At 44.2% G+C, this 23,475-nt stretch overlaps 1 protein-coding gene across 4 annotated transcripts in view; it reads right to left on the reverse strand.

Annotated features, from left to right (window-relative positions):
- The window catches only part of MGA (MAX dimerization protein MGA), a 111,619-nt gene that overhangs the window by 26,117 nt on the left and 62,027 nt on the right, over positions 1-23,475 (reverse strand). For all 4 annotated transcript variants that reach the window (XR_013544000.1, XM_020793728.3, XM_072986237.2 and 1 more), the window contains one exon: positions 21,645-21,939. Coding sequence is in view for 3 of the 4 variants with exons in the window: in XM_020793728.3 (XP_020649387.3) it covers positions 21,645-21,939 (295 nt within the window). In the remaining variant the exon portion in view is untranslated. The remainder of the gene's footprint in view (positions 1-21,644; positions 21,940-23,475) is intronic.

Raw genomic sequence — 23,475 nt, forward strand, 5'->3', positions numbered from 1 at the left:
GGATCTGATGTTCTTCGATGTATGCTGCCAAAGTAAAATTAATTTCCTAGCAGTCAAAACTTGGCATTTTCAGATATGGAGTCAAAAGGGTAACAAAGAAACTAAGTACCTCAAGTGTTCTGCTACTGCCCAATGCACAGGCTAAAATCCTGTTGTGCATCTCTGCATGTGCGATGGGGATGACATCATCATTATCAGATTGCTGATCAAAGGTGATTTCAGAGTGCAGGTGGCTTGAAAACAATACAATGAGAAGGAATCCTTTATCAGCTGCCAAGGAATCCTTTATCAGCTGCACCTGTTGATGTCACCATCATTGTACACACAAAGATACACAACAGGATTTGAGACTCAGGTTTCAAAATGACTCCCCAAATGATTTCCCCTGAAAACTAAAGAATGTCTAGCAGGAGAGAGCAGTGTGTATACTGTAGACCTGAAAGGAACCCCAAAGATTACTAAGTGTAGCCCTATCAAAGCAGGAAATCCCCAGCAAAAATGTTCCTGAGAAACAACATTCTGACATCTGTGTAAAAGAAACTCAGTGAAGGAGTGTCCATTGACTTTCAAGGTAGTCTGTTCCATTGTCAAACAGGTCTTATCAGGAAGATCTTCCTCACATTCACTCAAAATCTTCTTTCTTGTAATCTGAGTTCATTAGTTGGATCCTACTCTGTGGAGTTGCAGACAACAAACTTGCTCTATCTGCCACATGATACTACATAAAATATTTCAAGACAGAGGGGTGGAGCAACAGGCAGCGAGAACAAGGGAATTCCTAGGGCTCTGGGAACCCCTGAGTTTTACTCTGAGTCAACAGACCCTCCAGGAGAGGGAGGGCAAGTTTTCACAGGAGAGTGGACTTGCAGTAACTAGGACTTGGAAACCGCCGAAGTTCAGACGGCAATCTGCCTTCGGAAGAGTTTTCCTTCCTATCAAGCAACTGACTCGAGAAGGTCACCATTATGGTGAGTAGCTGCCCGGAGAGAGGGGAGGTGTGAAGATTTATGATCTGACTGCATGAACAGAGACTAAAAGAACTGCTATTTAGCTTCAGCAAGTAATAGATCAGACTTTTTTTGGAGGCTGATATCAAGGAGAAAGACTAAACTTAAAGTGGTATAGAACTTTGGTAATCCTAAAATACCGGAATTTTTTTACTGTGTCACATCTGAGAGGAGTGGAAAATGAAACTAGCTCAAGACTTTAATGGAGAGACTTCTCTCTCTCAACTCCTGTCCTCCAACGAGTGGAAAAATTGGCTTTCTATAAATTAGAGGCTTGAGAAGTCCGAATAACTCTGAACAATTTAGCTCAAGTGACTCTGCATTGAACTGCAAAGGCGGATTATAAATCAAACATCATCCTCATTACGCTGGAGTTATGACTGGAGTGGTCTGTAGGAGTCTGAGTTCAAGCTGGCCAAATAAATTATGAGGTGAACTGAATAATTAGCTTGTTTGACTTTTTGGCTCTGGACTGGGAAAGAAAGCCACATCTAGGAGATAGAGTGTCAGATTCATAATTAAACCAACAATGGAAAATTACTTCAAGAACTGTATTCAGGAATTCCAATTGAACATTATTAATCAAATCAAGGCCCAGATCTCAGAAGTTAAGGCAGAAATTAAGGAGATACTTTTTGGATCGTATCCCAAGGGAAAGAACAGGGAGACCGAAGACAAACCAATTGGAGAAACCACTGAATAACTGATATCATCAGAGAGAGAGAGAGAGAGACCGTTTTCCTTAGAAAGCAGGATGAAACACTGAAAAAAGGAGAGTAAAAAAATAAATTTGTATGAAAGGGAGGGGCAGGTGGATGAGTGGGGAAAGTACATTAAGATTATCTTGATGGGAAAGAATGTAAAGGAGGAAGAATATGTCAGGGCGAAGCTGGATAGGGCAGAAATTTCTCACCATAGATTAGACATATGCATGACTCCGAAGACAAGACATTAATTGGGATGAAATTAGTAAACCAGAGAGAAAATGGTTTTAAGAGATTTTATAGATGGCATTTTAAAACTGGTAAAAAGAAGGCAAGAGGCTAATTTTGGATTTATGACACTGGAGCAGATAAGCACAATTTAAAATGGGGAAAGTTACTTGCTGAACACAATAGAAATCATTGGTTTGAGAAACACATATATACATATAAATCAATATGGTTAATATACTTATAAGCAATTCTTATAAGCAAAGGAGGAAATTTTGCAGTCACACCCAGTAAAATGCCTGTGGAAGACATCACTGCGAATGTGGAATCAGCACTATATCATCTTCCAGAAGAAAAAGCAGAGGAAATAAGAGGTGAAGTGACTAGAATCCTATGGAAAACAAAACCCCCAAAACCAACATAACAAGAAAGGAGAGAAATGCCATCAAATCCCTGAACTCAGACCCGGACATCATCATCCTGCCAGCAGACAAAGGCAATGCCACAGTAATCATGGAAACAGAAGAATACAAGGACAAAATCAGGGAAGTTCTAGACCCCACCACCTACAGAAAACTGAAACGGGACCCAACCAACAAAATCCCAAAACGAACATGCTGATCAGGAGTTCCTCCCTGCACCCCAACGTCCTTCAGCGAATCTGCAGGACAGAAGCTCTCCCACCAAGACTATACGGATTCCCCAAAATCCACGAAGACTCAATCCCACTCAGGCCCATTGTAAGTGCAATCAGCTCCCCAACGTATGAATTAGCCAAACACCTAGCAGCCCTCCTACAGACCCACATTGGACAAACCTCATCCTACATCAAAGACTCAGGACATTTCATAAGCAAGATCAGCACCCTAAAACTCAAACCTGGGGATAGACTGATCAGCTCTGACATAGTATCCCTGTTCACTAAGGTACCGATAAAGGACACCCTGCACTCATCCAGCAGATCTTTCCAGAAGACATCAAGGCCCTTTCCCAACACTGCCTAACGACCAGCTATTTCCAGTGGGATAATGAATTCTATGAACAGATGGAGTGGCCATGGGGACCCCCCTCAGCCTGGTTACAGCAAACTTCTACATGGAGCATTTCGAAAAACTTGCCCTGGCTTTGGCACCTCTCACACCCACAGTCTGGTTCTGATATGTGGATAACACCTTTGCAATTTGGAGTCACAGTGAAGAAAAACTGGAAGAATTTCTCAACCATCTCAACAGCATCCACCCAAATATACAATTCACCATGGAAAAAGAAACAGAGGGCCAACTCCCGTTCTTAGATGTCATGGTCATACGCAAAACTGACCCCCGACTGGGACACAAGGTCTACAGAAAACCCACCCACACAGACCGGTACCTACACAAAAACTCCAACCACCAACCACAACAAAAAAGAGGCATAATCAAACACTGGTAGACCATGCAAATCAGAACTGTGAAGCTCCGTTTCTCAGCACTGAACTCAACCATCTGAATTGGGCCCTACAGGCAAATGGCTACTCCAAAAATGTAATCACAAGAGCTATCAAACCAAGAAAACACCGAACTGAAGAAGAAAAACAGCCACCCACAAATAAAGTATTTCTGCCATACATCAAAGGGGTCACGGACCGCATGGGGAAACTTTTGAAAAAACACAACCTACAAACAGTATTCAAGCCCACCACAAAAAAAAAATTGTTACGGTCAGCAAATGACAGAAGGGACCCCCTCACCACTGCAGGAGTATACCGGATACCTTGCAGTTGTGACCAGGTATACATTGGAACCACAAAATGAAGCATCCACACCAGAATCAAAGAACATGAGAGACACTGCAGACTGAAACAACCAGAAAAATCAGCAGTAGCTGAACATGCCCTAAAACAAGCTGGACATGAAATTCCATTTCAAAATACTGAAATACTGGACAACACCAGCAATCATTACGTCAGACTGCACAGGGAAGCCATTGAAAACCACAAGCACCAGCAAGAACTTCAACAAAAAAGAGGAAAGTTTGAAACTCAACAAAACTTGGCTTCCAGCTCTGAAAAATATAGCGTGCAAAAGGTCAACGACCTCTACCCAGCCATAAGGACCGGGGATCACTACACACAAAAGACCAGCTAATGACATCCCTCAACCACAGTGACAGATAATCTCCTTACCTTAGCACAACAATACACCCACAACAAGACACACTAATCACCCATTTCCTGAATAGGACAAAAGCCTATCTCACAGCCATAAATACTCCACTCCCAAGCAAACTACACCAGAGCACAGAGTGCTGTCCTCTGAAGATGCCAGCCAGAGACGGGCAAAACATTAGGAAGAACAACCTTCAGAACACGGCCAAAGAGCCCGAAAACCCACAACAACCAATTCTGGCCATGTTTGGATTTTAATGGTAGACAAGCACATTTAACTATGAACTTAGAAATGCTTATGATGAATATAATATTAGATGCTATTGTTTCTAAGGCACTCTATTAAACATATGTGAATTAAAATATTGAATATGCAGATAAGATTAGACGTATATGCTTATTTTTAGTAATGTTGATTTCTGATTATTTATTGACCATGTTTGGATTTTATTGGTAGATAAGTATATTTAACTATGTAATCAGAAATGGTTATGATGAACATAATATTTAGAGGAAATTGATCTTGAGGTACCCATATGGAGATATTAACATATATGAATTTATAACAGGTGCATATAGATAAGGTTAGACATATATAACCTTTTGTTTTTTCGAAATGTTGGTTTTGAAGATTGTAAACAACACAAGAGGCGACTCTACACATGGAAATCACCAGATGGGCAACATCGAAATCAGATTGACTATATTCTCTGCAGCCAAAGATGGAGAAGCTCTATACAGTCATCAAAAACAAGACCTGGAGCTGATTGTGGCTCTGATCATCAGCTTCTCATAGCAAAATTCAAGCTTAAACTGAAGAGAGTAGGAAAAACCACTGGGCCATTCAGGTATAATCTAAACCAAATCCCTTACGAATACACAGTAGAAGTGAAGAACAGATTTAAGGAACTAGATTTGGTGGACAGAGTGCCTGAAGAACTTTGGATAGAGGCTCGTAACATTGTACAGGAGGCAGCAACAAAAACCATCCCAAAGAAAAGGAAATGCAAGAAAGCAAAGTGGCTGCCCAACAAGGCCTTACAAATAGCAGAAAAGAGAAGGGAAACAAAATGCAGGGTAGATAGGGAAAGTTACAGAAAATTGAATGCAGACTTCCAAAGAATAGCAAGGAGAGACAAGAGGGCCTTCTTAAATGAACAATGCAAAGAAATAGAGGAAAATAACAGAAAAGGAAAAACCAGAGATCTGTTCAGGAAAATTGGAGATATTAGAGGAAAATTTTGTGCAAAGATGGACATGATAAAAGACAAAAATGGTAGGGACCTCATAGAAGCAGAAGACATCAATAAGAGGTGGTAAGAATACACAGAGGAATTATACCAGAAAGATCTGGATGTCCCGGACAACGCAGATAGTGTGGTTGCTGACCATGAGCCAGACATCCTGGAGAGTGAAGTCAAGTGGGCCTTAGAAAGCCCGGCTAACTACAAGGCCAGTGGAAGTGATGGCATTCCAGTTGAACTATTTAAAATCTTGAAAGATGATGCTGTTAAGGTGCTACATTCAATATGCCAACAAGTTTGGAAAACTCAACAGTGGCCAGAGGACTGGAAAAGATCAGTCTACATCCCAATACCAAAGAAGGGCAGTGCCAAAGAATGCTCCAACTACCGCACAATTGCACTCGTCTCACACGCCAGCAAGGTTATGCTCAAAATCATACAAGGTAGGCTTCAGCAGTATGTGGACCGAGAACTCCCAGAAGTACAAGCGGGATTTCGAAGGGGCAGAGGAACTCGAGACCAAATTGCCAACATGCGCTGGATTATGGAGAAAGCCAGAGAGTTCCAGAAAAACATCTACTTCTGCTTCATTGACTATGCAAAAACCTTTGACTGTGTCGACCACAGCAAACTATGGCAAGTCCCAAAAGAAATGGGCGTGCCTGACCACCTTATCCATCTCCTGAGAAACCTATATGTGGGACAGGAAGCAACAGTTAGAACTGTATATGGAACAACGGATTGGTTCAAAATTGGGAAAGGAGTACGACAAGGCTGTATATTGTCACCCTGCTTATTTAACATATGCAGAATACATCATGCGGAAGGCTGGACTGGAGGAATCCCAAGCTGGTATTAAGATTGCAGGAAGAAATATCAACAACCTCCGATATGCAGATGATACCACTCTGATGGCGGAAAGTGAGGAGGAACTAAAGAACCTTGTAATGAGGGTGAAAGACGAGAGTGCAAAAAATGGTCTGAAACTCAACATCAAAAAAACTAAGATCATGGCCACTGGTCCCATCACCTCCTGGGAAATAGAAGGGGAAGATATGGAGGCAGTGACAGATTTTACTTTCTTGGGCTCCATGATCAATGCAGATGGAGACAGCAGCCCCGAAATTAAAAGACGCCTGCTTCTTGGGAGGAAAGCAATGACAAACCTTGACAGCATCTTAAAAAGCAGAGACATCACCTTGCCAACAAAAGTCCGAATAGTCAAAGCTATGGTTTTTCCTGTAGTGTTGTATGGAAGTGAGCGCTGGACCATAAAAAAAGCTGACCGCCGAAGAATTGATGCCTTTGAATTGTGGTGCTGGAGGAGACTCTTGAGAGTTCCCTGGACTGCAAAGAGAACAAACCTATCAATTCTAAAGGAAATCAACCCCGAGTGCTCACTGGAAGGACAGATCCTGAAGCTGAGGCTCCAGTACTTTGGCCATCTCATGAGAAGAGAAGACTCCTTGGAAAAGACTTTGATGTTGGGAAAGTGTGAAGGCAAGAGGAGAAGGGGACGACCGAGGATGAGATGGTTGGACAGTGTCATCGAAGCAACCAACATGAATTTGACACAACTCCGGGAGGCGGTGGAAGATAGGAGGGCCTGGCGTGCTCTGGTCCATGGGGTCACGAGGAGTCGGACACGACTAAACGACTGAACACACACACAAACTATGATACTCTGAAATATAATTGGATAGATGAAAATACAGGAGAAAGAATCTATAAAATTACTATAAATTTAGGATGTTAGATATTGAACTAAATATTTGAAATAGGGATATGAAATATAGTATGCAGAGATACATATGGATATAGTACGATTCAGTATGGAAGTAGGGCATAAGGTCTGTTGTAGTCAGAATCATATAATAGTAAGTTTGAAGGTGAAATACCTCCCTGCCTATGTTTTGTTTGTTTTTTATGTCTTTTGATTGTTTCATATGTTTTTGTTTGTTTTGAATGTATGAGTGTTTTATAGAAATAAAAAAAAATCAAGACGGCTATCATCTCAATTTTCCTTAGGGTCAGCACACCTTGAAACATTTGTTGGGTGGCTTTGTTTCTAGACACTCTACCATCTTTGTTGCCCAATATTCTTGATATTGTTCTTAAATTGTGGCACTCAGAAATGGACACAGTACTTCAGATGAGGTCTAACAAAAGTAAAATAGAATAGTACTTACTATCCAGTCCTTTGAGATTGAGCCTATATTTATTTCTGTTGTTGAGCCTAGATTTGCAGTAGCTTTTTTTCATCTTTCCATTTTCTTTATGAACATATCTTACTGCTGGTCCAATAAAACCAAGTCCCCAAATCTGTTTCACATATATTGCAGCTGTCACTCATCTTAAATGTCTGCATCTGTTTTTTTCTGACTAAATGTTGGTTGATTACAGGGAACCTGTAACTCCGCTGTTGCAGCAACACCACAGGTTGCTGATCCATTTCTGGGCACAATTCAAAGTGCTGTTTTTAACTTATAAAGCCCTAAACAGTTTGAATCCAAGCTATCTAAAAGACCGCATCTCCCTCTATGAGCCTGCCAGGGCTTTAAGATCCCTGAGAGAAAGGGGAGGCCTTTCTCTCGGTCCCACCACCCTCCCAGGTGTGCTTGGTGGGGTCAGGAGAGGGCCTTCTCTTTTGCTGCTCCCAGACTCTACAACTCCCTCTCATGAGAAGCTAGGCTGGTCCCATCTTTTTGTCCTTCTACAAGCAAGTAAAGACCTTTCTCTTCAGGCAGGCTTTTCCTTAATGAATTGTCGTCTGTGGGGGTTTTTAATGGACTGTTGTGCTCTGTTGTTTTAAATGTGTTTTTAAAATTTATTTATTAGATTTCTACCCCACCCCCCTAGACATCATCTACTCGGGGTGGCTTGCAAATATCATAAAATATCATAAGATATAATAAAAACTTCAAAAACATTAAACAATTAAATCAATAATATTGTGTGTTCAAGATGGGGAATAATAAAAAACAAGGACATAGAATTCAAGAATTCACAGAAGGGAAGGCCGCCTAAAGAGCCAAGTCTTTAGATGGCTCTTAAAAACACCCAGCGAGGGTGCCAGGCGGATCTCTGTTGGAAGGCTGTTCCATAGTCAAGGAGCCACTGCCGAGAAGGCCCAATTTCTTGTTCTTTCTTTCCGGACCTCTCTCGGCGTTAGGCCCCTCAACCTTCCCTCCTGGCTGTGCCGAGTAATTCGGGTAGATCTAGGTGGGAGAAGGTGTGTTGTCGGAGGAAGTTCAAAGAAGTGGATGTGGTAGCCATTTTTGATGATGGAGAGTACCCAGGAATCTGAGGTGATCGATTCCCATGCAGGTAAGGGTTTCCAGAGGGCAAGGTTGGTGGAGTGGGTGGTGATCTTGGTCAGAGGAACATCAAACATGGTGTTTGGGTTTCCGGTCATTCCACATAGTGGCAAGCTGTTGCCGGGGTTTGGCTCTTTGGTTTTCGAAGTACGAATTGTAAGAGGTTTGTCTTGGAGGGTCTCGCTGGAATCTCTGGTACTAGTTTTAAGGTCGTTTCCATTGATTTTGTTGAGGACATTGCTGGTAGGAAGGGTAAACTCTCCAACATCTGGCTGCTGGACGTTTATTTTGTACGTTCTCTAGTATATCACCAGTTTCAACATGAAAAAGAGTTGCTCCATCGAAGGGGAGGTCTTCAATATGTGCCCGAGCATCTTTGGCTAAGACGGCCATTCTAAGCCAGGAAAATGGCATAGGCCTACTGAAGTTGCCATGGACTTGGCTGTAGCGTATACGGTGTGGCGGGCAGAAAGCATCTGTTGTTTAACAATGGAGAGACCTTTTTGGAAGGTTTGAGCTAGTACCTTTTTATCCTCTGGCAGGGATTCAATAAAGCCGCTCAGAGTGGTATAAATATACCAGATGGGTGGGATATAAATCAAATAAATAAATCAAATAAATCAAATAAATCAAATAAATCAAATAAATAAATAAATAAATAAATAAATAAAGGTAGACATGTTATCCCGGAGGAAGTGTTGGTAAGCTCCCATGGCTCCTTGATAATTAGTGACTCGCACGGTGAAGGCTGCGGAAGAGTAAAGCCATCTACCCATGGAGTCTATTTGTCGGCTGTCTTTATTTGGTGGTATGAGAGATTGTCAGTGTTGAGATCTCGATTGAGAGGCTTTGACAAATATAGAATTTGGAGCTGGTTGTTTCTGGAGGAAAATGGCTCCTGGGTCATGGATTCTGTAGGGGTTATCCATCTGTTTAGACATGGTGTTGGAGGTTGATGACTTGGATTTACTGGAGGAAGGGAACTGTGTTGAGGCAATGGAATGGAGCGTGTGTCCATGGACCAGGATAGATATCAAGGACTGTTTATATCAGAGCCTGTGTCTGTGATGTCGAAACAGAGGTTGCTGATGCAATGGCACAGCAGCAGAATAAATGGACACTGGAGATGCTGAGCGTGAAGAGTGGTTTCTGTCATCTATTGTAGTAGGAAAGTATCAGGAGGCTGGAGCTGTAAAAGCCTCACTGTGGATGAAATTTGCTTGACCGTTCGAGGTTTTTTCCATACCAAGTGGGGAGCAGGTTGAGGCATAACATCTTGGTGATGTGGCTGCTTCGACACCGATGATTGTCGAGAGGCAGGCAGACTGCAAGATGGTATTATCAAACGGGTAAAACACCTGGTTGACTAGTTGGTGCAGTTTGTTGAGTAGAGCACTGGTCAGGGCAAATGGCAACCCAATGTGCGTGCTGAGCATGAAATTTTAAACACACGCGATGAAGCGAGATGTTGAGATTGTTGATGTCGACGGTCCTGATTAAGGATCGGTGGGCAATCTGAGGGCATCGAATATGGAATTGTGTCGAGCTGTTCGGGATAGAGATCCTCAGGTGATGAAATAACTGAAGAATTACTGGAAGAATAGAAAGTTGTGGACTGGAGGGACAGAACGTTAGTCGGACAACTCTATCATCCCATTCTGGAGACTGAGAACAGGGTTGATGAGATGGAGGTCTGTCATCATCTGAGGGAGATCTTATCGAAATTGATTCAGAGTTGTTGTGTAGGCTTAGACTATTTAGCAATGCAGTGCTTAAACAGGTCCAAAGGGGCCATGAATAGGAGAAAATAATTTGAGAAAAAACGATGATTGATGGGGGGGGTGCTGCGGCTGGAGGCTGAGCAAGGTAGAAAGGAAAAATCTCTGATGATAATGAATTTGATTTGTTAGTTTAAAGGAAAAAAAGATTATAACAGGAAGGAATCAAGAATAAACATTTTTTCTTTTACTCACAGAAGCAGAATGAGGCTCTCAACGCGGCAGTTGAAAGAAACTGAAAGGAGATGCCTGGTGCCAAGGTACTTATACAGGTGGGGAGAGATATATTCTAAGGTGTTTATTGCTACCACAGCTCTAGAATCTTCCGATGAGGCTTCGCACAGGCGTGAATCACCCAGGGTATGGTTCACAGAGTCCACGAAGAAGAACCACCTTTATCTACATATCAAGCAGCTACAAATCCAGAGAACGCTAGCATTATCTAGCCTACATTGTACCAGCTTAATAATAAGAACATTAAAGTAGAAATCAGTGTTCACTACACCCATAGCACTCCTCTCAACTACCCAATTTGTAACTTTACTTTGAAAACGAAAGACATAAACTTTGTTTGGCCAGTTTCTTTGGAGAAATCCATGCTGAACCACAATAATTATCACATCCTATTCTAAATCCCGGCAGAATGATAGTTTTTAAATAACTGTTCTAGAACTTTTCTTAGTTTCTAAGTCAAGCTAACAGGTTGGCAGATCCCGAGATCCTCTTTTTAAAACAAAAATTATAGACAGAGATTCTGAGATCAGAGCTGTAAGTTCATTCAGTGTCCTTAGATGCAGTTTATCTGGTCCGGAAGACTTACAGTAATTTAAAGTAGCTCTTCATTAGCTTTCTGTCTGGAAGACATGACCCTACCAGTTCTTTTTTCAACCGCGGCTGTAGCAGCAGCCCCTCCTCCCTGCTGTCCATCACGTGTGTCATGGCATGCTGGGCAGCGGCGGTTGGTTCCTTAGAACTGAGGCACAACTGCTGGGGGCGGAGTTATATAGCCGGTGTAGGGGAGGTCCCAGCACTAAGTACTTAAAGCTGTGAAGTTTCTGAAACTGCTCTGCTCGAGTGCAGATTAACCCATTAATGTGTATTCACAGAGGCCACAAAGGAGAAATAAATCAGTCAGAGATGATGCAAGGTACTGCAACCGCTCTGTCTCAATCCATGTCCCTCTGTCCTATCCAAAAAGTGGTACATCTTTCCGGGCCTTCCCCTCAAACTTCCTGCTAAACAGCCATGCTTATTCAAAACCTTACCAAGACTCTAGGTGCTCCTACAGACGTGGCTACTGCTAGCTCCATCTCCAAGTCAATGACTCAAGACCTTTTACTTCTCTCCTCAAGCAAGCAGAAGTCCTACCCCTTAATATCAAGTCCTTGGAGCAGAGCACAAGGCTACAAAATCACAACAAAACTGCAAAGGTTCAGAAAAATGATTAGTCCTGTACACAGGCACAACATAATTCTCTCTGATGTCTTTCAACAATCCCATGTAAAACACCCCTTTATTTACTGAGGTAATGGCTTCCTGTGTAATCATTATTTATATCCAAATCTTAATTTGCATTTCTTCCTCACATAAATATCAAGGCAATTAAAACAATAAGTCAAAATTAAACATTAATCTGTATTACTGAAACCCAAAATATATGACCCCTACAATCACTACAAGAAAAAAGGTGCCAGAAAAAAATGTAGAGTGGAACACCAGTAAAATGTTCTACATTTACGGATGAAAAGCCGCCATATGCATGGTGCTGCTAGGACACCCCCCCCCAAAAAAAACCCGCCCTCCTATGTTGCCACTAGCTATAAAACAGGAAGTTCTTGCATCTACGTGCATGCTGAAGGGCTTACAGGATGGTTTAATTTATATGGGAAAGGGTGTGTGACAAACCCAGACCTACTGGGATCTATCACACAGTTACTAAGCTGCCACCAACCATTCCCTATAATAAGTCACACAGACCAGGGATGGATTTTTAAACAATAAAAGAATAAGGTTTATTTTAAATACAAACAGGGTAAATAAAACAATCAGGTGAATAAAATAAAGTAACGTGGCTTATTCTCACACACACAAGCATACAGTTTGGTTCACCTAGAACCTTTAACTTAAAGCACAGACCCTGAACCCATCAGTTCTGGCTAACCAACAGACCCCTGAACCTTTCAGGCTGGTACTCTGACACACAGTAGTACCCTGTCAGACACCCAGACTCCCACAACAGCTTCTTCTCCCCAGCTGCTGCTTCGTCCCAACCCAGTGTCTCACAGTCTGTCTCAGCATCTCCTCTTCACCACACAGGCATCACATATTTATACAGTACAGCCCCTCCTCCTGATGTCCCGCCTTCCACTCCCCATAGGATGGAACTTTCCCTCCAAACCCATGACAGACAGGTAACATCAGTGCTGTTATGTAACACCTCCCCTCTTTAAAAGTTGTTTTGTAGGGGGAAAGCTAAAAGTGCTTTTCACCAAAAAAACAACCTGCATAAAATACACAACAACATTTATACATACCATATAATACTTACATATACTTACACTCCAAGTTAACCATAGCAAATATGCATTTAAACATTTTACCATATACAGTACATCAATTTACCTTTATTAATACCAACCAAATTCAAAACCAGGTACATTTTAACTTTTTGTTTTCATTATATACATATAGTCCATGTTCTTTCGCCGTCTTCAGTCTTCAGGTCTTCTTGATAAAGCGTCAGCAACACAGTTCACTGACCCTCTGACCACCTTCACTTCAAAGTCATAGTCCTGTAGGTTTAAAGCCCACCTCATAAGTTTGCTATTGTGGGTTTTCATTGTCTTTAACCATTGCAATGGTGAATGGTCAGTACACAGAATAAAATGTCTTCCCCAGATGTAAGGCTTGGCCTTCTGGATCGCGTAGACTATGGCCAAACACTCCTTCTCCACGGTTGCCAAATGTCTCTCACCTTTTTGAAGTTTCCTACTCAGGTAGGACACTGGATGCTGGTCACCATTCTCATCCTCCTGGCACAGAACTGCTCCTACCCCGCTGTTAGACGCATCGGTGTAGATGATGAACTCCCGGTCGAAGTCTGGAGCACGCAGGACAGGATAGTTGATTAACGCCTTCTTCAACCTCTGGAACGCCGCCTCACAGTCGCTGGTCCACGGGATGCGGTCATCAGCCTTCTTCCTCGTCAGATCGGTCAGCGGAGCCGCAATCTCGCCAAACCTCGGGATGAACTTTCTGTAGTAGCCCACCAACCCAAGAAATGATTTGACTTTTTTCTTGGTGTTGGGTCTGGGCCAATCACGAACAGCTTCTATTTTGGCCTCCAGGGGTTTTATCACTCCTCCCCCTACCTTGTGACCCAAGTATTTTCTTTCTGGGATACCCAGCTGCAGTTTGCTCTCTCTGCAGAGCCTAGGCCAAAGCACTTCCTCCCCTGGGTTAAAGCGCCTCTCCCTGCCTTCCTGGTCATCCCAAGCTTTCTTTCTGACCTTTTGAGCTGGCAGGGTCTCTGCTGCTAGCTCTAGGTTTCTCCTTAGGTCATTCATCAAGGTGTCTATGTAAGTCACAACGTCTTGTGGGTCACCCTGGGCGATCTGCCCCCAACCCTGCTCGATCAAATCAAGGGGCCCCTTCACCCCTTTCCCAAATAAAAGTTCAAATGGACTGAACCCGGTACTGGCTTGTGGCACTGATCGATAAGCAACCAAAAGGGATTGCAGCTCCTGGTCCCAATTGTTTGGATTCTCTGCCAAGAAAGCCCTAATCATGCGCATTAGAGTCCCATTGAACTTCTCAGTTACCCCATCACTTTCAGGATGATAGGCAGTGGCTTCCCTGAGCTTAATTCCACAGATTTGCCATAAGCGTTTCATGAGCTTTGACGTGAACGATGTGCCCAAATCTGTGATTATCTCTGAGGCAAATCCCATCCTGGACATGTACCCCACCAAAGCATCGGCCACTGTGTTAGTTTCGATGTTTGTCAAGGGTATGGCTTCAGGATACCTTGTGGCATGGTCCACAATTGTTAGAATGAACCTATTCCCCCTCTTTGTGGCCTTGGGCAAAGGTCCCACAATATCCACCCCTATGCATTTGAACGGAGTGTCAACCACAGGCAAAGGGCACAACTTTGCTTTGGTCCTGTCGCGGTTATTCCCCTGCCTTTGACACACATCACATTGTTTACAGAACTCCCTGATCTGCTTCCCTATGTCAGGCCAGTAGAAATTCTGTGTGATTCTCTGCTGTGTTTTGTTCACTCCTAAGTGTGCAGCAAACATGTCAGAGTGACCTCTCTGTAAGATCATGGGGCGATACTTTTCAGGTACCACCAGCTGACTTCTGATCCCATCTCCCCCTTTTGAGGTATTCCTCAGGGTCTCTCTATATAAAATCCCCTTTTCCTCCAGAAATCTCACTGGGGTTTCAGGTGTTAGCTGGGCGTCAGTCACCTGTTCAAAACACTTTTGGAGAGTGGCGTCTGCCTTTTGCTCCTGTCCAAATCTGCTGTCTGTGGTTAAGGTTTCCACCACAGCTTCTGAACTCCCCTCTGCTTCCGTCTCTGGCTCATCATTACCCCCCTGAACTGTCCCTGTGGTGGCTTGTGAGCGTGTAATCACTAGCACCCGTTTCACATGTTCAGCCAGGTCATTTCCCACGAGCACGGCTGCTGGCAGAGTCGATGAAATCGCTAGCCGCCAAGCTCCCCTCCAGCCTTGAAAGTTGACAGGTACCTCTGCTACTGGCAGAGAGATTATCTGCCCCTCAATCCCTGCCACCTTCATGCTCTCATTTGGGATTATAAACTCCCTAGGGATGATATCTGGATGGCACAGGGTTACCTGGGAACAAGTGTCCCGCAGCCCCCTATACTGACGGTCAAGTATTCCTACGTCCACCCCTGCCGTCTCAAACAACTGAGAATCTGTTTTTATCAGCAAGCAGCGCTTTACCTCCACAAGAGGACCATTTTCCTCAGCCTGTTCAGCAGAGGTAGCTGTCCCAGACTGAGTAGTCATGGCAACAGGCTCCCTCTGTGACACTGAGCCTTGCTCTTTCTGGACACAGAACACAGCTTTTGGCTTGGTCCCACTAGAATTCTGAGGCACCATCCCTTTTAGCTGCTTCAATTTCTCACACTCTGAGATCAGATGACCCTTTCCCTGACAGAAATAGCATTTTCTAGTGTATTTGGATTCTCTCTCCTCTTGTTTCGGTTTTCCCTCCAAATTCTGAGGGCTTGGTTTCATGCCTGAGGGCTTCCCTTCACCATGGGCCCCTCCCCCTTGCTGGCTTTTCCCTGGTCCCTGAGAGTACTTGCTGTAGGTTTCTTTGGGTTTACCTACAGATTTCCCCTCACCCAAGGGCTTTCTTATTTGGGAGATAAAATCCGCGATTTCTGCGGCTGCTGCCACAGATTTCGGTTTCCTTTCCCTCACCTGGAATTTCAATTCCCCATGCAGAACTGAATAGAACTGTTCCAGGGCTATCAAGTCTTTAAGCTGTTCATAGGTCTCTGTCCCCTCCTGCGATAGCCATTTCTCAAGCAGCCTCACCAATTGGGCCCCCACTTGGGTAAAAGTCTGTTCTGGCTTCTTGGTAAGGGACCTGAATCTTTGTCTCAGCTGCTCTGCATTTATCCCATGTCTGGCAAAAACCAGTTTTTTAAACTCTGCAAAATCTTTCATCAGTCCCTCAGGCATCTCGGCATAAACCTCAGCCAGGCTACCACTGATTAAAGATCGCATGATGGTCATCTTCTCAGTTTCCCTCACTGAGAAGTCCACAAACGCTCTTTCCACTAAGGAAAAGAACACCTCAGGACAATCTCCCTTGTGGTACACAGGGAATTTCTTCAGGTCAGCCTTAGACAGTTGGCCTCCCTCAGAATCCCTATTATTATTATTGTTCTGGTTCATCAGTTCCAGTTTTCTTAATTCAAACGCCATCTTCTCTCTCTCCATTCTTTCTTCTCTCTCCATTCTCTCTCTCTCTCGCTCTAATTCAAATGCCATTTTCTCTCTCTCTAATCTTTCCTCCATTTCCCTCACCCTCAGTTCATGCTGTTGGGCTAGGATCAATTTTCTAAGTTCTGGGTTCTGCTCTCCTGTGCTGTCACCTTGCACTGAGCCAAATTCATCCTCAGAACCTTGGTCAATCTGGGGGTCTTTCACTTCACTCATGTCTGCTACTTGGCTTCGAGTCAAGGGCATACCCCCCCTCAGAACAGGCTGCTTTAAAAAGTCAAGCCTCAAAATAAAACGACCACTTTTTTTCCTTCTTGCCTCAGAACCAGCTCTCCCTAGAGATTGCTGCTGTTCTTCAGCACTTAAATTGCAACAGTATCGAGTCAGAGCCTACCCCCCTCTGCTGGGCCTCTCAGCTGGCAAGCTAGCTCGCTGTTGCTACGCAGTTTTGCCTCAGCGTTTTCCCGCCAAAACTAGGCTGCCTCAGAGCACCTTAATCTAAGTCTCCCCAGTTGGCACGTTCTTCTACTAGCGCACCTCCCCGTGAGGTACACCTAGAAGATTACCTACGCGCCTCAGACTGTCCCTGACTAGACCCCCCTTGCTCTGGGCACACCTGCCAAGGCTTTGCTGGACCGCTGGACAACTGGACCAGTCGTATCCCACACGCTGGACACCAATCAATGTGACAAACCCAGACCTACTGGGATCTATCACACAGTTACTAAGCTGCCACCAACCATTCCCTATAATAAGTCACACAGACCAGGGATGGATTTTTAAACAATAAAAGAATAAGGTTTATTTTAAATACAAACAGGGTAAATAAAACAATCAGGTGAATAAAATAAAGTAACGTGGCTTATTCTCACACACACAAGCATACAGTTTGGTTCACCTAGAACCTTTAACTTAAAGCACAGACCCTGAACCCATCAGTTCTGGCTAACCAACAGACCCCTGAACCTTTCAGGCTGGTACTCTGACACACAGTAGTACCCTGTCAGACACCCAGACTCCCACAACAGCTTCTTCTCCCCAGCTGCTGCTTCGTCCCAACCCAGTGTCTCACAGTCTGTCTCAGCATCTCCTCTTCACCACACAGGCATCACATATTTATACAGTACAGCCCCTCCTCCTGATGTCCCGCCTTCCACTCCCCATAGGATGGAACTTTCCCTCCAAACCCATGACAGACAGGTAACATCAGTGCTGTTATGTAACAGGGTGGACCCTCAAATAGCCCAGAGAAAGCTCATACATAGTGAAGCAAGCTTCCTGATCAAAGTACTATCTGTAAGACTCCCAGCTGGCATTTTGTCTATTTATTTATTCATTTACAAGATTTTTAACCATGCCATTACCAGTGGTCTCTGAGTGGCGTATAACAATATTAAAACTTTAAAAACATTAAAACCATTAAAAATAGGCAATATTATAATAATACCATATATTTTAAGAAGTCATTAAAACATTAATATTAATAAATCCTGCTCCTCATATGGCCAGCTAAAAAATACTATTTAATTAAAATGCTGGCTAAACAGAAAGGTCTTTGCCTGGCGCTGAAAAGCCAAAAGTATTGGAGCCAGGCAGATCTTTATAGGGAGGGTGTTCCAAAGTTGGGGGGCAACAGCCAAGAAGGCCCTATTTCGGCATGCCATCCCCCTCAACTCTTTCAGGGATGGCACCTTCAGAAGGGCCTCCTGGCCTGATCTTAGAGGATGGGCAGGCTCATATGGAAGAAGGCAGTTGTTTAGGTAAACAGGTCCTAAGCCGTTTAGGACTGTATATGTCAAAGTAAGCACTTCAAATTGGGCCCGAGCAGCAAGTGGCAACCAGTGTAAATTTTTCAGAACTAGCGTGATATGAGTCCGTGCACAGAACCAGCCATGCAGCCAGGTTCTGTGCCAGTTGCAGTCGCTGGATCGTCTTCAAAGGCTGCCCCACATACAGCCATTGCAGTAGTCCAGTCTGGTTGTTACCACTGCATGTGTGACTGTTGTCAGGCTCTGCTCATCCAGGTAAGGGCAACTGTTGTCAGGCTCTACTCATCCAGGTAAGAAGGCACCGCTGGACACCAAGTCCACCTTCCAAGGTCAGATCCGGGTCAAGGAGCACCTCCAAGCTGTGGACCCTGTCCTTTAGGGGGAGTGTAACCCAGTCTAAGGCAGGGAAATGACCCTTTAACCTATCTGGCAGAGCACCTACCAGCAGCACTTCTGATTTGTCTGGATTAAGCCTCAGTTTATTGATCCTCATTCAGTCCATTATCAAGTCCAGGCATGAGTTCAGAACTGCGACTGCTATACCTGGATTGGTAGAGAATGAGAGGTAGGGCTGGGTGTCATCAGCATATTGCTGACTCCTCAGCCCAAACCTTCTAACGACCTCCCCCAGTGGTTCCATGTAGATATTGAATAGCATGGGGGACAGTATAGAGCCCTGAGGAACCCCATGACACAACCACCATGGATCAGAGCTACTGTCCCTCAGCACCACCTTCTGGACATGATCAGCCAGGTCGGAGTGGTACCATTGTAAATTGATGCCTCTCATTCCCATCCCAGCCAATCTGTCCAGAAGGACACCATGGTCGATGGTGTCAAAAGCCACTGAGAGATTCAGGAGACTCAACAGGGATGCATTCCTCCTGTCTTTCTCCTGGCAGAGGTTGTCAATCAGGGCTACCAAGGCAGTCTCTGTCCCATAACCCAGCCTGAAACCCGGTTGAAATGGATCTAGATAATCTGCTTCATCCAGGAGAGCCTGGAGCTGCTCAGCCACCACATGTTCCAAAACCTTGCCCAGAAAAGGGAGGTTTGCCACTGGTCAGAAGTTGATTACTAGGCCTGGGTTCAGATTAGGCTTTTTTTTAGGAGTGGGCAAACCACTGCCTCCTTTAATGAGGTGGGACCACTCCCTCTCTTAATGAGGAGTTGATGACCTCCAGTTGATGACCTCCAGATTCCTTTATTAGCCATGATGGGCAGGGGTTGAGTTGTGTAGTGGTGGCACGAACCGATCCAAGCACCCTGTCCATATCCTTGGGTTGTAACTCATCCAATAAATTATGACATAAGTCAGGAGCACTGGACACAACCATAGGTTCTGCATCAACAGTGGAATCCAACTCTTTGCGAATCTGAGCAATTTTTCCCTCAAAGTGTGTAACAAATTTGTTATAGCGAGCCACTGAGCAGTCCAGGACCTCCACTGAACCATTAGGCTGAAGGTCCCAGACCACTCGAAATAGCTCTGCTGGATCACATGCCAAGGAAGCAATACGACTGGAGAAATGCTGGTGTTTCGCCAGCCATATCACCACAGAGCAGGCCCGATAATGGGTTCTAAGCTGTGTTTGGTCATAGTCGCAGCGATATTTCCTCCATCTGCACTCAAGCTGTCTCCCCAGTCACTTCATAGCCAGAAGCTCCTCTGTGTACCATGGAGCCACATAGGCTCTGCGGACAGGGAGAGGGTGCCTAGGTGCGATCGTGTCAACTGCCTGGGCCATCTCGTTGTACCACAAAGTGACCTAGGCTTTGACAGGAGTGCCGGCCATATCAGCTGGAAACTCCCCTAGAGCATTCAGGAATCGTTCAGGATCCATAAGTCTCTCGGGGTAACTTTTATTTGATCCCCCCACCCCTGCAGAGGGTAGTAGTGGCAGAGAGTCTAAACTTCACCAGGTAATGGTCCAACCATGACAACGGGGTCAAAGATAAACCCACCAAATCTGGATCATCATCCCCCCCGTCCCATTGAGAATACTAGATCAAGTGTATGGCCTTTCTCATGAGTCAGGCTGATGACATGTTGAGACAGCCCCATGGTTGTCATGGCGGCCATGAAGTCCTTAGCCGCCCCTGTTAAGGTGGCCTCAGCATGGAGGTTGAGGTCCCCCAGTACCAAAAGTCTGAGGGTCCTTACCACCAGGTCCGAGATCATCTCCGTCAGCTCAGATAGGGAGACTGTTGGTAAGCAACAGGGTGGGCAGTACACCAAGAGAATCCCCAGTCTGTCTCTTAAGCCCAACACACAATACAGGCCCTCTAGACCATTTCCCAATGGGACAGGGAGTCTGGAAAAGTGGAAGGAATCCTTGTAGACTATTGCCATGCCTCCTCTCTGACCCTCTGGGCTACCCTGGTGTTGGACTAAGTACCCAAGGGAACACAACTGAAATACAGGAACTCCACCTTCTTCTCCCACCCGTCTCAGTAATGCATGCCAGGTCGGCTCCCTCATTCAAAATTAAATCACGGATGAGGGTGGTCTTATTTTTTGCTGACCTGGCATTACCAACAGTACCATGTGGCCTGGGTGTGTGTGGCTGATATGGTCACTGTGGAGATCTACTTTTGTTGCCCCTATTTATTTGGCCCTCACAAAGGATCACACCCTTCTTCCTTCACGCTGCCACCAGATATTCTCCTAATACCAAAACTAAGGGTTATAGAACTTAAGAATCAGAGATTTAATTAAGTTATTCTTTTATTGTCAAACTAATAATTAAGGTAAATCACATATGAACTGTTTCAGGTATTAACACGTATTGGATCATGTAGGCAATCACTTTTACTCCAAACTCCTGTACACTTTCAATCAGTATTTCTCTTGTAGTGCTTATACTTTCATTTCTGCTTGTACAATATTGTTTAAACTTCTCAATTCCCTCTCCTAACACTCTCAGCTGAATTCACTAACCCTCTCCTTCTTTATCCTAAACCCTAACTGCCATTCCACATCTCCAACTGTCTCTCTAACTCTGCCCCTCCTGCCCTATCCTTGGCTCCTCCCCCTTGAGCTTCTGTGATGGACAGGCAGGAATGATGTCACCTGTCGGCATTTCGCTACAGTCACCTAGTATCGTTTGGCTCGGAATAGAGCTAGAAAAGGGGATAGGTGTAAGGTATCTAACCTCCTTTCTCCTACGCGGGCATGCTCTACTCCCACCACCATATCTTCCCCTGTCATATATACTGCAGTCTCAATTGGTTGCTCCAGAGACCCCTCCAGCCCCCCCCCATTTCCCAGCTTATTCCCTATCAAGTCTAGGGACTTGATGACATCAAGGGTGGAACAGGATTGCAGTCCCTTGAATGAAACTTTGCTTTTGTATGAACACTGCAAGTGACACTTTGGTGCATAATAAAAGCAAACATTAATAATACTCATGAATCATTTTGTGAATATTTGTAACACAGAAAATAAAGTTACAACCTACCTATCTGTCTATGTGCTGTGACACGAACATTTGGTCCTGTTACAGTGGAATTTGATGTACTATTAGAAAATGTGGTTTTGGAAGTTTCTGATGTCGGCACTTCAGTTGATTTTGGCTCAGAACCAGTACATTTAGCACTTGATGCTACCTTGGATATCACCATACTGATTGTTGAGAGATCAAGCATTGCTGGTCGCAGCCTGCCTGTAAGGTAAGCAGCTAGTCGACTGGTTGGATGAAGTGCTCCCATTTGTCCCAAAAGCAGTTTGGCCTGAGGGTAATTTTTGCCATTCACCTGGAAAAAAAGGGGAATATTATTTGCCCATTCTGCCTTTTTTCAACAATGCTTAAGACCTAAAGAGCTGATAAGGTCCACGTAAGAGTACCGCTGTAGTGATATGTTTTACTTTCTTCTTCAAGCGGCAGACTATCACCCCCAAAACACAAACTGCTTCCTTCAGTTTCAAAAACATTTTACCATGCAGCACAGTTCAGCTGTTTCACTAATTAACAATTCTTAGTCATTCTTGGGTTCACAGAATGAATTATAAGACTTTTGAAGCTGGAACACAACGACCAGAATACTGTTGGCACGTGAGGTCATCAGCCTTATGCACGGCAACAAAAGTCCAGCCATTGTTTCCTCCTAAAAAATTCTAAGAAAAACTATGTAAATATCAAATTCAGAAACAGAATGAAAATTGATGCTTCTTAGTTACCTTTTAAAAATATCACACTGATACAAGCCACAAGCCTGTGGTAGAAAAACACTTAAGCCCCTAGAGTGCCGTTGAGTGAAATGCTTTCTTCCTCCTGGACTATAAATTGTCGGGTACCCCAGGGACTGATCATCTCCCTGCTACTGTTTAATATCTGTATGAGACCGCTGGGAGAGGTCATACAGAGATTTGGAGTTTCATGTCACTAATATGCGGATGACACCCAACTCGATCTTGCCTTCCACCCTTCTGCAGTGGATGGTGTTGCGTCCCTTGAGTGCTTCTTGGAGGCAGTCCTGGGATGGATGGGGGCTAGCAGGCTGAACCTGAACTTGTGTAAGACTGAGGTTCTTCAGGGTTTCCTGCTGTCTGTAGATTGGGGACCTTACTTTGGGGGGAAGCTACTCTCTCTCTTCTAAGGATGAGTTTCGAAGTTTGGATGTCCTCCTGAGCTGTCTATAGACTCTCAAAAATGTCTGTGATGATGTGCTGGATAGATTCTCCATGCTGTGAGAAGTAATGAACAAATATCAAGGTGGAGAATCATGCCATGATGGAGAGATATGAGGATTAGCTGTAGTGGAAGAATGCTGATAGAAGCAGAAAAGGGGCAAACCATGGCTGGCATGGCCACCATGGTTTTATCAGAATGCAGTTTGCTTTGTTGCAACAGATCATTGCTATGACGCTTACAATTAGAGGAAACTGGGAAAATGTATAAACGAAGGAACCATCCCAACACTGAAGAAACACATTGTATAGAGAGCTGAAGGACTTCAGACTTCTAGAGTAGAACTGGTTGTAGTATTGGTGGCAGCTGTAAAGGTCATTTGAGGACGACCTCATTTGGTGAAGAGACAATTTGCTTTGAGAGAATGCAATCTCTACTCATGAATCGTAGCTGATTTTCTGCTTAGTCATTATCATATTAGAACTGCAGAGCGGGAAGGGACCCTATGGCTCATTGAGTCCAGCCCTTGTCAAGGAGGCACAGTGGGGAATCGAACTCCCAACTTCTGGTTCCACAGCCAGATAGCTAAGCTACTGAGTCATACAGATGTTTTCTGTTCCTGGAACATAGATCATAATGGAGTGGACTTCTTTTCAGGCAT

The sequence above is a fragment of the Pogona vitticeps genome, chromosome 1 (genome assembly GCF_051106095.1).
Source record: "Pogona vitticeps strain Pit_001003342236 chromosome 1, PviZW2.1, whole genome shotgun sequence".
Taxonomy (NCBI): domain Eukaryota; kingdom Metazoa; phylum Chordata; class Lepidosauria; order Squamata; family Agamidae; genus Pogona; species Pogona vitticeps.